The 14499-nt window shown below is 51.1% G+C and overlaps 1 protein-coding gene across 5 annotated transcripts in view; it reads right to left on the bottom strand.

The window, feature by feature from the left end:
• POC1A (POC1 centriolar protein A) overlaps nt 1-9857 on the bottom strand; it is a 70934-nt gene extending 61077 nt beyond the window's left edge. The window contains exons 1-6 of one of the 5 annotated variants that reach the window (XM_045530069.1): nt 9512-9857; nt 6652-6736; nt 5431-5602; nt 4825-5004; nt 2237-2344; nt 1055-1170 (exon numbers count right to left, since the gene is read on the bottom strand). In XM_045530069.1, coding sequence (XP_045386025.1) covers nt 1055-1170; nt 2237-2344; nt 4825-5004; nt 5431-5602; nt 6652-6736; nt 9512-9529 — 679 coding nt within the window. In that variant the 5' untranslated portion in view covers nt 9530-9857. Of the gene's footprint in view, nt 1-1054; nt 1171-2236; nt 2345-4824; nt 5005-5430; nt 5603-6651; nt 6808-9511 lie in introns of those variants that run through there. The other 4 variants (XM_045530070.1, XM_045530073.1, XM_045530071.1 and 1 more) reach the window with 4 other exon arrangements.
• Between the last annotated feature and the right edge of the window lie 4642 nt (nt 9858-14499).

Below are 14499 nucleotides of genomic sequence, written 5' to 3'. Positions count from 1 at the left end.
GGCCTCCCAGAGTGCTAGGATTATAGGCGGAAGCCACCACGCCCGGCCTCCACCACGTGCTTTTCAACACCAGGATCTTCTCCCCCTTCTTGTTTATCCCCAAAACAGTTCTGTCCTCAAACGTCGAAGAGTCAGCTAGGAAGAACTTGTGGGGAGTCAGGGGAGAGCTGTGAACCCCAAGCCCCACACCTGTGTACATCCACATCTTTCCCACTTTAGGTGTGGATTGGGGAAGTGAACCCATAAACTTTAAATTTAGTCCCAGGTCAATGACCACAGTTCACAACTCCTAATTTCTCCTACGGCCCGTGGCAGCTCCATCCCCAGAACTGGGACACCTCATGGCCCTGCCCAGCCATACCTGCTCCCAAGTCAGTTCCAGACCCCAACACCTTCAGCTAGCCCATCCTGAGCACATCCAAGTCTGCCCTCGCCCCCTCACCTTCCACCTGGAGCCTGACATGAGCCCATGTCCACTGCCCACTGCCCTGCCCTCCAAGGACTACAATTAAATCAGAGGAAACAGTCCTGGGCCTGCCTTCTGAACCTGGCCCCTAGCTAAGTCAGCCTTCGATATGACTCATGGCTCTGCATCTGTGGCGGACATTATGAGGCCAGAGGTAGACAAGGGCCAATGCTGAACCTCTACTGACAGCCCTGCCCCCTTTACCACAGGTCAAGGGTTGTCACCTTGGCACTGGAGGGCAGGGCCTCCATCACAGGGAGAGGCCAGTGGCTTCCACAGCCCTGGCCAGAGACCCACTGAGGACTCCCCATCTGGCCCTGGAGTGTGTGTGAGACTCTGCTACCTTGGAGGTAGATACCAAAGGGCTTGGTGAAAGCCAAGTAGCCCACATTTCATCTCCTGGCCAAGGTTCCAAGTCAGGGCAGCCACGCCACAGACTACCCACCCCTGGAATCCCAACAGACTGGGACTCCTCCCCACCCAAGGCCATCCTCAGGCCCATTTAAGCACTGCAGCAATGAACCAATGCCTGGCACCAGCAGTTCCACCACGGCTGCTCATGTGCCCAGGAGGCGATTCAACACTCACGCTGATAATGCTGCAACAGCCGGTGAGTCCGCACGTCCCACACCTTCACTGTGTTGTCCATGCCGGCAGCAGCAATGCACGTACCGCTGGGGTGGAAGTCCACATAGGTGACAAAGCTGGAAAGACAGGGACTACCATTTATCCTGGCTCAGGAAGAATTAAAAAATGTCCACTGCTTCCCCATCCCTGTGCATCTGCTCATACTGTTCCCTTGACCCAGACACCTCCTTTCTGCCACGTTTCTTTACCAAGTGGGCAAGAGAAAGCAAGAAGTAGGAGGTAAGAACAGTGGCCAGCAGTGAACTAAGGTGGACTTACCAAGAACCCTGTCCCACTATCAATTTTTAAATATAAGTAGAGAAAGCTGTCTTTAGACTCAAAGGTCAGCTGGGCTATTCTGGGGTTTTGAGAGTTGGAGCTGGTACCCTTGCCAGGGCTGGCTGCAAGACAGATCCTGCCAGCTGAGGTTCAGGTGGGAAGGTCCAGCAGGGTTATGGGGCCGCTGGCCCACCTATCTTAAGGAAACAGGCCAAGGACCCTCACTATACCCATACATGACACTCAGGCTGTTACCACGTCCAGCTCTCAGGAGGGGCCCTTTCCTGTGGTTCCCAGGCTAACTAAGGAGGGCAGAAGCTGCGGTTCATTCAGGAACTTGGAACAGTTGAGTCCCTACTCAAATGCAGGCTCCTCCCCCTCTCAATGATGTGGCACAATATGAACAGCCACCACCTGCTACAAGAACCTGATGAGGCTTTCACTTGGAAAGCCATCACAATAGGTGGAACATACTAAAAAGCTTTAAAACACAGTTGGGTCAAAGCATGATATAGGCTGGAAAATAAAACCATTTGAGTTCAGCTGCTCACAGATGGGCATGTTGCAGCGCTGAGTACTAGAAAGTAAAGGGGAAAAAGAGAGGCCTAAAGAATTACATGGCACGAAGTTAAGTGCTCCTGTTATTTGTGGGAAGGGGATGGCGCTGAACCTTCCATCCACGCAGGAAAAGACAGAGAGCTTGGTTGCCAGCCTTTGCAGAAGACACCTCAGATAAACAGCAGCAGAGACATGGCGGCTGGCTCCCACAGTTCCAGCTACTGAAGGCCACTGGGCCTCCTCATGCCCAGGTCTGAGCTCTGTCCCTGAGAGCCTGCAGGTGGAGGACAGCATCCAGGGACTCACCCTCCATGCTCGCAGTATGAGTGGACACACTCCCGGCTGTTCTTGTCCCACAGCTTGACAGTCTTGTCATCACTGGCAGACACGATGAGCCGCCCATCAGGGGAGAACCTGAACCAGATGGGGCACAAGTCACACCACTGGCTAACAGATGTCATGGGCACCACACATATTTTCCACAGCAACCCTTCCCTGAGTGCCTACGACTTGACCCCAGGAACCCCCCGGGGTTACACACCCTGCTCTGGCCCCAAGTGATCCAGGCCAAAGTGGCTTCCCTCTCTGTGAGATGAATTAGAATGGTGCCAAAACGATAACCATGTGATAACCATGTACATTTGCTAACTGGCTAGATTTAACCATTCCACAATGTATGTATACTTCAAAACACCATGTTGTACATGATAAATACATACAATTTTATCTGCCAATTAAAAAAATTTGTCCTAGCACTTTGGGGGGCTGAGGAGGGAGGATTGCTTGAGGATTGCCAGGAATTTGAGACCAGCTTGGGGAACATAGCAAGACCTCATCTCACAAAAATTTTTTACAAAGTAGCCAGATGTGGTGGTGCACACCTATAGTCCCAGCTACTCAAGCGACTGAGGCAGGAGGATTGCTCGAGCCCAGGAGTTCGAGGATATATTAAGCTATGCTCATGCTACTGCACTCCAGCCTGGGTGACAAAGCAAAACCCTGTCTCTACGAGAAAAAGAAAATCTCAACACAGTATTCCTGGCAGCAAACAAAAAAATAAAATCTAAAAAAACAGTAAAAATAAAACCCAAAAACTGAATGCCCTAATATATCTTTTCAGGGACATACGGATTGCATCATACAAGGTAAATATCAGTTTTACTTCTGTTTATTTGGTTATATCTTAATCATGTTCTGTTATTGAAAATGATAACTTTTAGCACTTGATAAGTTTTCTTTTTTCCCTCTAAAGAGTTTTTCAGGAACCTGTGACTAAAATTTGAATGTTATAAAATTGTTTCCTTTATTTTTTTTTTCTTTTCCTCTTTTTTTTTTTTTCCTGAGGCAAGGCCTCACTATGTTGTTGCCCAAACTGGACTTGAACTCCTGGGCTCAAGTGATCCTCTGGCCTCAGCCTCCGGATTGGCTGGGATTACAGGCCAGAGCCAGCACACCCCACCCATTTTTTTCTTCTTGAATTTATGAAACTGATCTTTCATGTTGCTCTTTCTTGTTTTTTGTTTACTTAATTTCATGCACAAACAACTCCCCCACTCCATCTAAACAGTAAACTCTAACAAAAAGTAAAAAGTAAAAGTTTTTTCTGGCCGCTCTAGAGCAAAAATGAATTTAAATAAATGAATAAAAAAGAACATGCCTACCTCACAGTAAGCACAGAGCAATATAATGCACATAAGCCTCCAGCAGCACATGGCACGTGGCACCACGCAGCCTGTGTTGACTGCTGGTATTATTAGCATGAAGGTGGCCAAAAGCCCAACATCAGTGTCATTATCCTGTGCCCAGGTCCTCTGAATCTACATTTGACTCGAGTGTGGGGTAACAAAACACGATCTGCCAATAAAAAGGTATGAATGTCCTGGGGACCCACCACCAACAGCCAAGTATGGGCTTGATACCCCCAGTTTGCCGGCCCGGCCCCTTCCATCCTCAGGCCCCTGGTTATGAGACCTCACAGAGCAATCAGGAGCCTTCCAGAACAAAGGAATGAGGGTGCCCTGGAAATTGAGTAACTTACATGGGGTCCCCAGAAGAACACAGTTCAACAGTCCCCAACCTCTGACTCCCATGGTTTCCTAGTATCTTCTGGTCACACCCAACCCCTTCCTCTGAAGCAAAGATATTTGACACATGAGAAAGCTCTGTTGAAAGGAACCAAATAAACTAGAAGTAGGCATATCTGTGTCTGCAATTCTTAGACCTTGAAAGGTCCTTTGGATCCCCTGGCCCCCCATTCACACAGCACAGGTTCCCAGGCCAAAGGGAGGGTCAGCCTCCAGGCCAAACCCCCTCAGAAGCCTAGGCCCCCATCTGGCAGCTCGGGAGCAAAATCAGTCTCTAAGAGAGCACCACAGAGCAAAGTAAGCAAGCCTAGTGCCAGAGAGACTTGGTACAAACTCTAGCTCTGCCACTTACCCACCATGTGCTCTGGGGCAAGATACAGCACCATTCTGAGCATGTTTCCTCATCTGCAAAGTGAAAATGATACCACCTAGCTTGCAGAACTCTCATGAGGAACAGGAAGAAAACACACTGGTGGTACTGACATATCTCATAAAAGTTGTTATTGCTAATAACAACTATTGTTATTGTTGACTTGGCTTTTTGACTTGGCTTGTGCTATGTCAGCACAGATGTCAGAGGGTCATCATGGCTGACAAAGGACTAACTTATGTGTCATTCATCAGCTCACTGAAGCTTCTCAACAACTTACAATGCAGGAACTATTATTGTTCCTATTTACAGATAAGGAAACAGGCTCAGGAAGATTAAAGAGAGGCTAAGTAACTTGTCCAAGGTCACAAGCAGGCACTCAACAGCCCCTCTGAGCCACCCCCCAACCCCCAGGTCCCTCCAGACCAGACAATGCTCACTTGGCACAGCGGACCCAGTTGATATGCTGGCTCAGGGAGAACAGGAATTTCTGGCGATGAGTCGACCACACCTTGACTGTCTTGTCGTCAGAGGCCGTCACAAGGGACTGGCCGTCACTGCAGAAGTGAACACTCCTCACTGTGGCTGTGTGTGCACGAAACACAGTTGACTCACCTTTGCTACAAGGACAGGCATCACAAGTCAGGAAACCCACAAGAGTGACATGAGGGCACACAAGTACATCAAAGCTCTCCCCACCCCTCAGCCACCCCTCCCAAAGTCAGTCAGACCTGAGCGCCCCAGTCCCCAAAAGGGAAGGCCAGAGCCTCTCCTATAGGAGCAGAGCACTGCCCCCGCGCCCCCCACCCCCGATCCACATGCAAGCAGCATCAGGTAGCATTTCTTCAAGGGTGGCTGGGGTCAGCCCAAAATTCCTCTCCTAACCCTGAGGGAAGGGCTCCAACTAAAGGCCCAGCCACTGATGGCACCTCCTCAGAAGCAGGGTAGATGCTCCATTGTGACAAGTCCCAAGCCAGGGTAGGGGCAGGACAGCTCTGGCACCAGGGCCCCAGACTCTGACAAGCCCCTCAAAGTCTAAAACTCACACATTGGGCACCCAGATGCGGACAGTCTTGTCTCGGGAGCCTGAGGCAAGAAGGTGTCCCGAAGGGGAGAAGTTCACGCAGGTGACAGCATCCTTGTGGCCAGTGAAGCGGTAGGCACGTGACTGGGGCTTCATGTGCCAGACCATGAGGCACGAGTCCATGGAGCCACTGGCTGAGGAGAGTGGGTGATGCTATGACCTTCAACTCTAGCAGGCCTCAAGTCAAGCTAGGACTGGCGAGGCAGGGGTAGCAAGAGGCCCAGCTCCGCCTTCCCCAGCATCCACAAGCAGGGCAGTGAGAAGGCTCCCCCCGGGGCAGGCCACACCTCCAGTGACTGCCCACTGGGCCTATGGCCCAGCAGTTCTCCAAGCAGTATGGCCACATGGGAATAAGACTGACAAAGGCCCTTCATGTGCCGCCCCTGGGCTGCAACTCAGAGCTCTGGGGAAACTAAGCACCACAGGCCCTAGGTCTCCCCACAGACACACCCCGGGGGAACCAGAGAGCAAGTCCTCCCCATGCTGGGGAGCCAGCCCAACCCAATGAGAGGGCCCAAATCAATAAGAAGCCTAGAGGAGGCCCCCAAAACAGACCAAAAATGACTTCAGTTCCCTCTTAAACTACAGCATACCACAAAGCCAGCAGCCTCTGGCAGGGGCCTTGATGATAAGACGAAGGGGCAAGGCTTGTCCACGAAAACAAGAAAACGCACTCATAAAAGCTGTGTATGAACCCCCATGCAACCAAGGAAGGGGGGTGCACTCAAATGCAGCACAAGGGCAGTGGAAGAGGGGGGTCCCCAGCTCTGCTCAACATCCTTCTGACTGGTAGTAGGTCTCTTCAACAAGGTGTGCCATATAACTATGGGCAACAGAATCAATGAAGATTCAAGGAAAATGACCTACTGTTTAGGGCTCATTCCACAGGACAGACCCAAGTGATCGCTAGGGTGTACAGGGAAAAGCCCAAACCCCAATCCCACCCTCAGAGGCTATGTGACCTTGGCAAGGCCCCTAACCTCTTTGAGCCTCAAGTTCTTCACATGTAAAATGGAGCTCCCAAAACCCAGCACCCAGAGAGCTAGGAGGTGGAAGCAAGATGCAGGCCTAGACAAAGCTGTGCGTCCTTGCTGTCCTCTGCTTGCCTGCACGCTACACCTCCCAGATAGAAACTCGGCCTTCTCAGCTCATAACCATGCTTGGACAGGATGCCTCCTCTTACCCAGCTGCTTCATGTTGAGACTGAAGTCCACACAGGTAACCGCATCTCGGTGGCCCTTAAAATGCCTCTCCAGCGAGGGGTCCTCCTGGGGGAGAGCCATGGTCAAATGTGTGAAGCCTGGGTGAGGAAGGGGCTTCCCTGGGGCCAAGACTCTTCCTATAACAGCCAGGAGGGGTTAAAAATGCTCAAGGCCTGATCTTATATAAAGAAAATCCTAAAGAATCTACTAAAAACTATTAGAACTGATAAATGAGTTCAACAAGGTTGCAGGACACAAAATCAATAAACAAAAACCAACTGTATTTCTGTACACTAGCAATAAACAACCCCCTCAAAAAAAATTTCCACTCATGGTACATAAAGAATAAAATACTTATGAATAATTTAACAAAAGACGTACAAACTTGTACAGTGAAAATGACAAAACCTCACTGAGAGAAATGAAAGAGAATCTAAAAAATGGAAAGACATGTTATGTTTATGGATTGGAAGATGTAATATTGTTAAGATGCAATACTGCCCAAATCAATCTAGGGTCAATATAATTCCTATCAAAATCACTGGTACCTTTTTTACAGAAATTGACAAGCTGATCCTAAAATTCATATAAAAATGCAAGATACCCAGAAAAAACAAAACAGTCTTTAAAAAGAACAACGAACAAACAATAATAGTCACTGCGGAAAACAGTTTGGCAGTTCCTTAAAAAGTTAAACAGAAAGTAAAATGGTCAACGGCCATACCACCCTGAACGCGCCTGATCTCGTCTGATCTCGGAAGCTAAGCAGGGTCGGGCCTGGTGAGTACTTGGATGGGAGAAAGTTAGCAAATGATCCAGCAATTCTAGGTAAATATCCAAAAGAATTGAAAATATGGTTCATTAACCCAAATGTCTATCAAGAGACAAATAAACCAAATGTGGTATATCCCTACAACAGAACATTATTCAGCCATAAAAAGGAGTAGTACTGACACATGCTGCAACATGACAAGCCTTGAAAACATTATGCTAATTGAATGAAGCCAGGCATGAAAGGCCACATTTTGTCTGATTCCATTTATGAAAAGTCCAGCATAGTCAAATCTACAGAGACAGAAAGCAGATTAGTGATTGCCAGGGGCTGAGGAGAATGGGGAAGGGGAAGAAATGGAATTACTGTTACTGAGTACGGGTTTCTCTCTGGGGAGATGAAAATGTTCTGGAATTAGATAGTGATGACAGTTGCACAACACTGTGAATGTATAAAAAAAACACTGAACTGTATACTTTAAAAGGCGTATACCAGGCGCAGTGGCTCACGCCTGTAATCCTAGCACTCTGAGAGGCCGAGGTGGGAGGATCACTTGAGCCCAGGAGTTTGAGGATGCAGTGAGCTATGATGACACCACTGAGCTCTAGCTGGGGTGACAGAGAAGGAGACTCTGTCTCAAAAAAAAAAAAAAAAAAAAAGGTGAATTTATGACATGTGAATATCTCAATAAAGTTATTTTTTGAAAAGCCCACAGAGAGTAAATAGGGGCCTTTCAGCAACCCCCATCTCAGGAATTAGATCCCATCATCTCAATCCCACCATGGACTGACCAGTGAACCCAAAGATCAGCTATGGACAGGCCCCTGCTGGCATCACCACCATCTCCATTCTACCCAATGTCAGAGAAACAGCCAGGCCGTACAGGACACTGCTTTGGAAGACACCAGAGAGAATATTCCAGAGACACTATCCAACAGCATCCTGTGTTTCAGCATTTGAAGGGTTATACCTCATCTCCCCCCACCCCAAACATCAGAAACTTCAAAGTATACTGGGTGCTCCAGGGAGCCCAAAGGCTCCTCTTGGGAAAAGATGTCACTGGGGCAGAGCAAAGCCACTGCCACCCAACAAAGCTGTAACTAGAACAAAGGCCCTATGGCCCTGTGCCCAGCTCCACCCCCCCATACACCTGCCTGAGTCCTCCTTTCAACAACAGGGGGGGTGACAGCTGGCAGAGGACCCCCAACAGAGCAGCACCTGCCCCATTCAGCCTCCTGCCCTCACCTGAGCCTTCTGGAAGAACAAGGGTAGGAGAGTGCCTACTTCTAGGCTCAGTGGGCAAGTTCAGGTCCACCCCTGACCAGTGGGCCCCTTGGTAACTCCCAAGACTCTCTCCCATCTTGTAACTCCCTACAAGTGGGCCTCATCTCCCTCAACAGTGATTTATATATCAGGGGAGGAGGCGGGGTTGTAGGGAGAGTACCAAACCAGGGGTCAAAAGTCTGGACCCTCTGCCCAAGTCCTCAGATGCCTAAGGGGCCACTCCCTGACTCTCCACCCAGCCAGAGGGCCAGGCCCGTTCAAAACCACCTCTCAAAATGAGCGGCTTTGGAGTGCTCCTCTCTGGCCTGTGAAGGAGCCTGGAGCTCGAACAAGGCGGCCCCGCCCAGGTCACACTGCAGGCCTAGGCCGTCCCAGGCATCCCAGTAGCCTGCTGTTCCCACGATGGAGCGAGGTGTACCCTCAACAAGACCCCATGACCCCATGCAGCCACCCACTGCTCAGGATGAGACAGACTAGAGAGGCCCGTAGGTCGCAGGTCACACCTGAGTTGGGACATGCTCCTGTCTCCCCCACTAAGGTGCAAACCCTCGAGGCAGGGACTGTCTGTTCGCCCCAAAAGCCCCGCACAGGGCTGGCAAGCAGGGGGCGCTCCGTAAGTGCCCCGACCCAGCGCCCCCAGCACAGACTGTCAACCGGGCTGGAGAGGACCGCCGTGGAACCCGGCGCCTCACCGGCCGGTCTCGCAGCCGTCGCTCCAGCCGGCCAAGTGCCCATCGTCCCAGCGGGGAGCTTAAGGCCTGGGGCCGGCGGCGGCAGGGACTTACCGGGCAGGGCGCAGCCATAGCGAGGCTGGCAGCGCCAGAGGCGCCTGAAGAGCCCGAAGCAGCTGCGACGGCCGTTGCGGCCCGTTCAGTTTCCGCGCCCCCAACGGCCGCCAATAGCAACGCGGACCCCGTCGCCGCGTCCCGCCCACCGCAATTAAAGGAGACGCGCCTCAGCTTTTTGCCCCCGACCGGAGGCAGGGCTGTGCGACCGGCGCCACGGCCCCCGCGACCAGCTCCGCCCAGCCAACCAGCCCACAAACGACACCGCCAAAGGCCCCTGCCTGCAGTCACTCATTCCTCCCGAGAACTTAAAAAGCGCCGAATGAGGGGCTCGCCCCACCGGCCCTGGCCCGGCTAACGTGACGCAGAGCGCAGCCTTCTGGGAAATGCAGTTCCACGCCGTCCTCGCCCCTGAGTCGGGAGGGAGGCGGGACTACATTTCCCAGGAGGCGGGCCGGGCTTTCCGCCGACGCGGCCTCTGGGATCCCGGAAGCGGGGCGCTAGTGGGTCGTTGTGTCTGTGTTCCCTTAAAGAACCCGCTCGCGCTCGCGTCTCCAGGTTTTCGTGCTAAACTCCATTAAGAACTAATTATTCGCCCCTCGGGAACTCTTTAAATGGTTCGCTCCTCCGAACGCTCTTTGGACAAGTATCGATTTAAAAGAACACGAGTCACTCGGAATTACAACCACGGAGCGGAGAGATCTAGGTTCGATTCTTAGTTTTCGCCCTGGCTTGCTGTGCGATCTCGGGGAGAACGCCTCTGCTCTGCGGGCCAGTTTCCCCACTTGTAATGAGAGCGAGCGTGATGCAGCCGGGCCCTTAGGGCCCTTGAGCCCTTTTAAACGTATAAAAGGAGGTGGCAATCCAGGGGCGGCCACCAGAGGCCGTCCCTACTCACTTTTGCGGTCCGAATACCCAGACTGTCCTAATCTTTCTTCTACCCCGCCTCACTACCGGCATCTTCCCAACCTGCAACTGACCTGCACTGCATGTTTTGCAAGATTCAGGAAGCTTCTACCACCTCTCTCCTGGGCAGGCTGACTTGGCCAGACTACAACACTGATACGATCTGTCCAGGTTATGAGGCTTCTTACCACATCAAGACCTGACACTGTGTCCTTGGATCTGCAAACCATACTCGGGTTCAGTAAACTCAGAAACTGGCACATGGCAGGGACCTGGCATGTGGAGGAGCTTTCTTTCGTTTTAACTTTCAAGGTCTGAGGCCAGACACAAGAAACGTGATTTGGTATAGAATTGGTTCCTTGATGTTAAAACTGTTCAGACTAATTTAACTTAGACACAATGAAATTGTCCTTAAAATCACAACACACCCTGAAATTGTTCCACATTATTCAAAGGACAATTTTTAAGTCTTTCCACCAACATTTGTGTCTTATTCAGTTGTTCTCTTGTCTGCCAGCCAAACATTTACAGGGGCAAAGTTAAGGAAAAAAATAAAATTAAATACAGAAAAATCTATCCACTAAATTTAAGGGTTCTTCTATTGTTGAGTGGTAGTTTTGGTTTTGGTTGTTTTGTTTTTGTCAATTTTAGCTGTGGAACACCCTGCTCTATAGGAGCTTGTAATTTAGAAGATTGAATTTAGAGAAACTCATCGGTAAAATGGTTTTCAAATGTCAGGTTTGTCAAAGAGAGAATCACTGGAAGATTTTATTTACCCTCCCTAATCTTTCCAGATCATTCTGTCTTCTATCCCTACTCACCAGGGAGGAGGAGCAGGGGATGCCCCACCCCTTTTTGCTCATTGCTTCACCAAAAAAATGCAAAGACTGCCAACAACACACAGACAACCCAGGATCTGCTGCTAGCACAACCTGCATAAACCAAGATCACTTCCTGACTGGGCAGGTCCCCTGCCCCAGTGCCACTTCCATTAAGATTGCACTCCAGTTCTGACTGAGGCCTCCATATTGTGGCAGAACTCAAGTGTTGGAGGAGCCTCAATGTTGGGGAGACCTTCACGTTGAGGGGGGCTGGAAGGGAGCTTCTTTTTCAAGCCCCCCTTAAGCAGGAAGGTCTCTGTCTGGTACAAGCCCACAGGTGGCCTCTTCTACAAGAGCCTCTTACCCTGTCCTCATTCCCTAACCTGCTGCCCACAGGCCAAGGCTAGCCCAGGGTAGGGCAGAGAAAGAAGTGGGAAAGGCACAGATCACACCCATCTATGTATCCCAGCCAGCCTGCACCTGGAAAGCCCCAGCAAAGCTATCAGTCTACCCTGCACCTGCTAGTGGTGTGGGTTTGAAACTCTGAACAGGGCATCTTGGAGCTTGTCCTGGTGTCAGGCAGATCTGGGGAAGAGTCCCGGCCCTGCCACCTCCTAGCTGGGTGATCTAGCAAGAGTCATACCACCTCTCCCAGCTGCTGTGTTCTCAATTATAAAATAATCATAATAACATACCTGCCATGATGGGGGAAGGGGGATTCCATGAGCTATTAATTCATGTCAGAGCTTGATGCTGAGCTGCCACATAATGTGAAATATGTGACTTCATACTTCCTCTGCTCTGACAATCTCTGCTCCACTGCTCTCCCCTGGCTTTCTTTGCTCCAGCCACATTGACCTTCTTGCTGTTCCTTAAATAAGAAGGTGCCAGCCTCACTCCCATCTCAGGACTCTTGCAGCAGCTGTTGTCCCAGTGTCCACTTGACTCAATCCATCACTTCCATCAGGACTTGTGTTCAAATGTCACCTTCTTGGTGTGGCTTTTCCTGCCCACCCTATTTAATATATCAACCCACACCTACCGTATCCCTGTTTTATTTTCCTCTAGTGAGTGGAGCTCAGATGGGAGAATAGAGGAAGAGGGGTTCAGCTGTAGGGACAGGCTAGGTAAAGGTCTGCTAACAAGAGTGAACATGGACTGTCTAGGGAATGGGGGCAAAACAGATGGAGTCAGGAGTATGGCCTGATTGTAAGGCCACAAATGTAGGCAAGATCCCTGGGGATTGGTCTCAAAGGGTCAGGGGGCCACCTGTCCCCTCCTAGGGCTAAGGTGAGCCAAAAGAGACCCGAGATGGGGCTATGGCACCAGGCCCACCTGTTATGGGAATGACTCCTGCAAGGTGCCCCTCCCCAGGGAGTCCCATGGCAATTTGGGGCCTCAGTGGTACCCACAGTGGAACTAGCATGCCCCTGTATGTCAGCTTCCTCTAAAAGCAGGCCACATCCCAGAGTGAGGAGACATCCAATGTGGCCGTAAGCCTTCCACCTCGCCCAGCCCTGCTCCTCCATCCAACATCAGTGGCTACTCTGATAAAAATGTCTCAATGGTAGGGACATTAGGGAGACCCTCTGGATAAGCATCCCATTCAGGCCTGTCCTTCCACATTGCAGGCAGTGGGTAGCATGACTGGAGCTGCCATGGTGATTCCTGGAAACAGTGATATCAATGGACCCAGGGGTTCCTGGGACCAGTTTCTAAGAGGTATGAGGACACAGAGCTGGCCAGTAACCACACTTTCATCCATTCAAATCAGATGGCAAAGCCCCTGTGTGCCAAGTCCTTCTACCCACATCCAGTGAGCATGGCATGCCCTCCCTCCCTTACTCCTGAGTAGCCCCATGAGAGATGCCAGGCCTCTGTTTCGCATTGACCAGGGAAGGGGCCAGGGCAGCCCAGCTGTGATTAGAGGACAGATCCCACGAAGCCAAAGCCCCCTACCTTGGCCCTGCACACGTGGGCTGAGAGCAGGATGTAAACGCTCACATAAGGTCTGAATTCAAAGCGGAGAATCTCTCCAGTAGATAATGCGGACATACCTCCAGAGCAGCAGTCTCAGCCCTGACTGATGTTCGGCACCTCTGCAGGTGGAGCCCAGGCATCTGCTCCCCAGGTAAGTCCAGTGGGCAGCCAAGGCTGAGAACTGTTGCTCCAGACCAGCGTTGGCCAAAAGAACTTTTTGGGATGATGCAAATATTCTGTCTGTACCATCCAAAACAGTAGCCACTGGTCCTGTGTAATTATTGAACACTTGAAATGTAGCTAGTGTGACTGAGGAATCAAATGTTTAATTTTATTTAATTTTAATTCATTTAAATATAAACAGCTATGTGTGGCTAGTGGCTACCATATTGGCCAGCACAGCTCTAGACTGTGCACTGGCTGTCTGGCTGTGGGCAAGCCACTGAGCCTCTTGGACTTCAGTCTCCTGGTGGGGCCTCCCTAAGAAAGGGCAGCCCTGCTGTGCCCTCAAGGAGCAAGGGGACTCTCACCCAGCTATAAAGCTCTGGTGAGGGACACAGACTAGACAAGTCCCAGCTCTGACTCCACCTTGCTCTGTGATCCCATCTCAGGCCTGTTTCCCTGTACAAGAAGGACATCCATAGGTGACCTCTAGGGCCCTTCTGGTTTCAATGAATGGATGTGGTCAGGGGACTTCCCTGGAGGAATTGGCTGGAGGCAAGCCTTGCCAGGCCTCCCTCATCTCCCCTCCTCACTGTGTCACACTGTCCTCCCCACTGCCCTCCCTCAAGCCAGGCTCAGGATCTCCTCAGGGCCTTTGCACTGGCTGTCCCCTGCCCATCACTTTACTGGCTCGTGGTCTTTCAGGCCTCAGCTTGAACATCACTTCCTCAGATGCCTCCTCTGACCCCACCCCAGCACCCTCTCATGCTTCCATCCTCTTCACTGCTCATATATTGTGGGTTTGCTGTCCACTTCCCCTGATGACAATGCACTGCCTGAGGGCAGGGACCACACCCTGATGGTGTGACACAGAGAAAGTTCACTCAGGCTTGTCCAACAGATCAATCCCTGGAATCAGGGGTTCTGAGTGCCAGGAAATCCCTCCCACCATCTCCAGCAGGGCTTGGACTCAGGGAGGGGCTTTCTGTGGGGTGGGGAATAGACACTTCAATTCCACAGGTGTTCGTGGAATGACAGCTGAACCCTGTTCTGGGATCACCAGGCTCTTATGAAGTGGCAGGTGTGACCAGCCCTGTGCCTGGCTCAGCAGGAGAAGCC

The sequence above is a fragment of the Lemur catta genome, chromosome 18 (genome assembly GCF_020740605.2).
Source record: "Lemur catta isolate mLemCat1 chromosome 18, mLemCat1.pri, whole genome shotgun sequence".
NCBI classification, from domain to species: Eukaryota; Metazoa; Chordata; class Mammalia; order Primates; family Lemuridae; genus Lemur; species Lemur catta.
The sequence above is the reverse complement of the archived record's forward strand: the minus strand, read 5'-3'. Positions and strand labels throughout refer to the sequence as shown.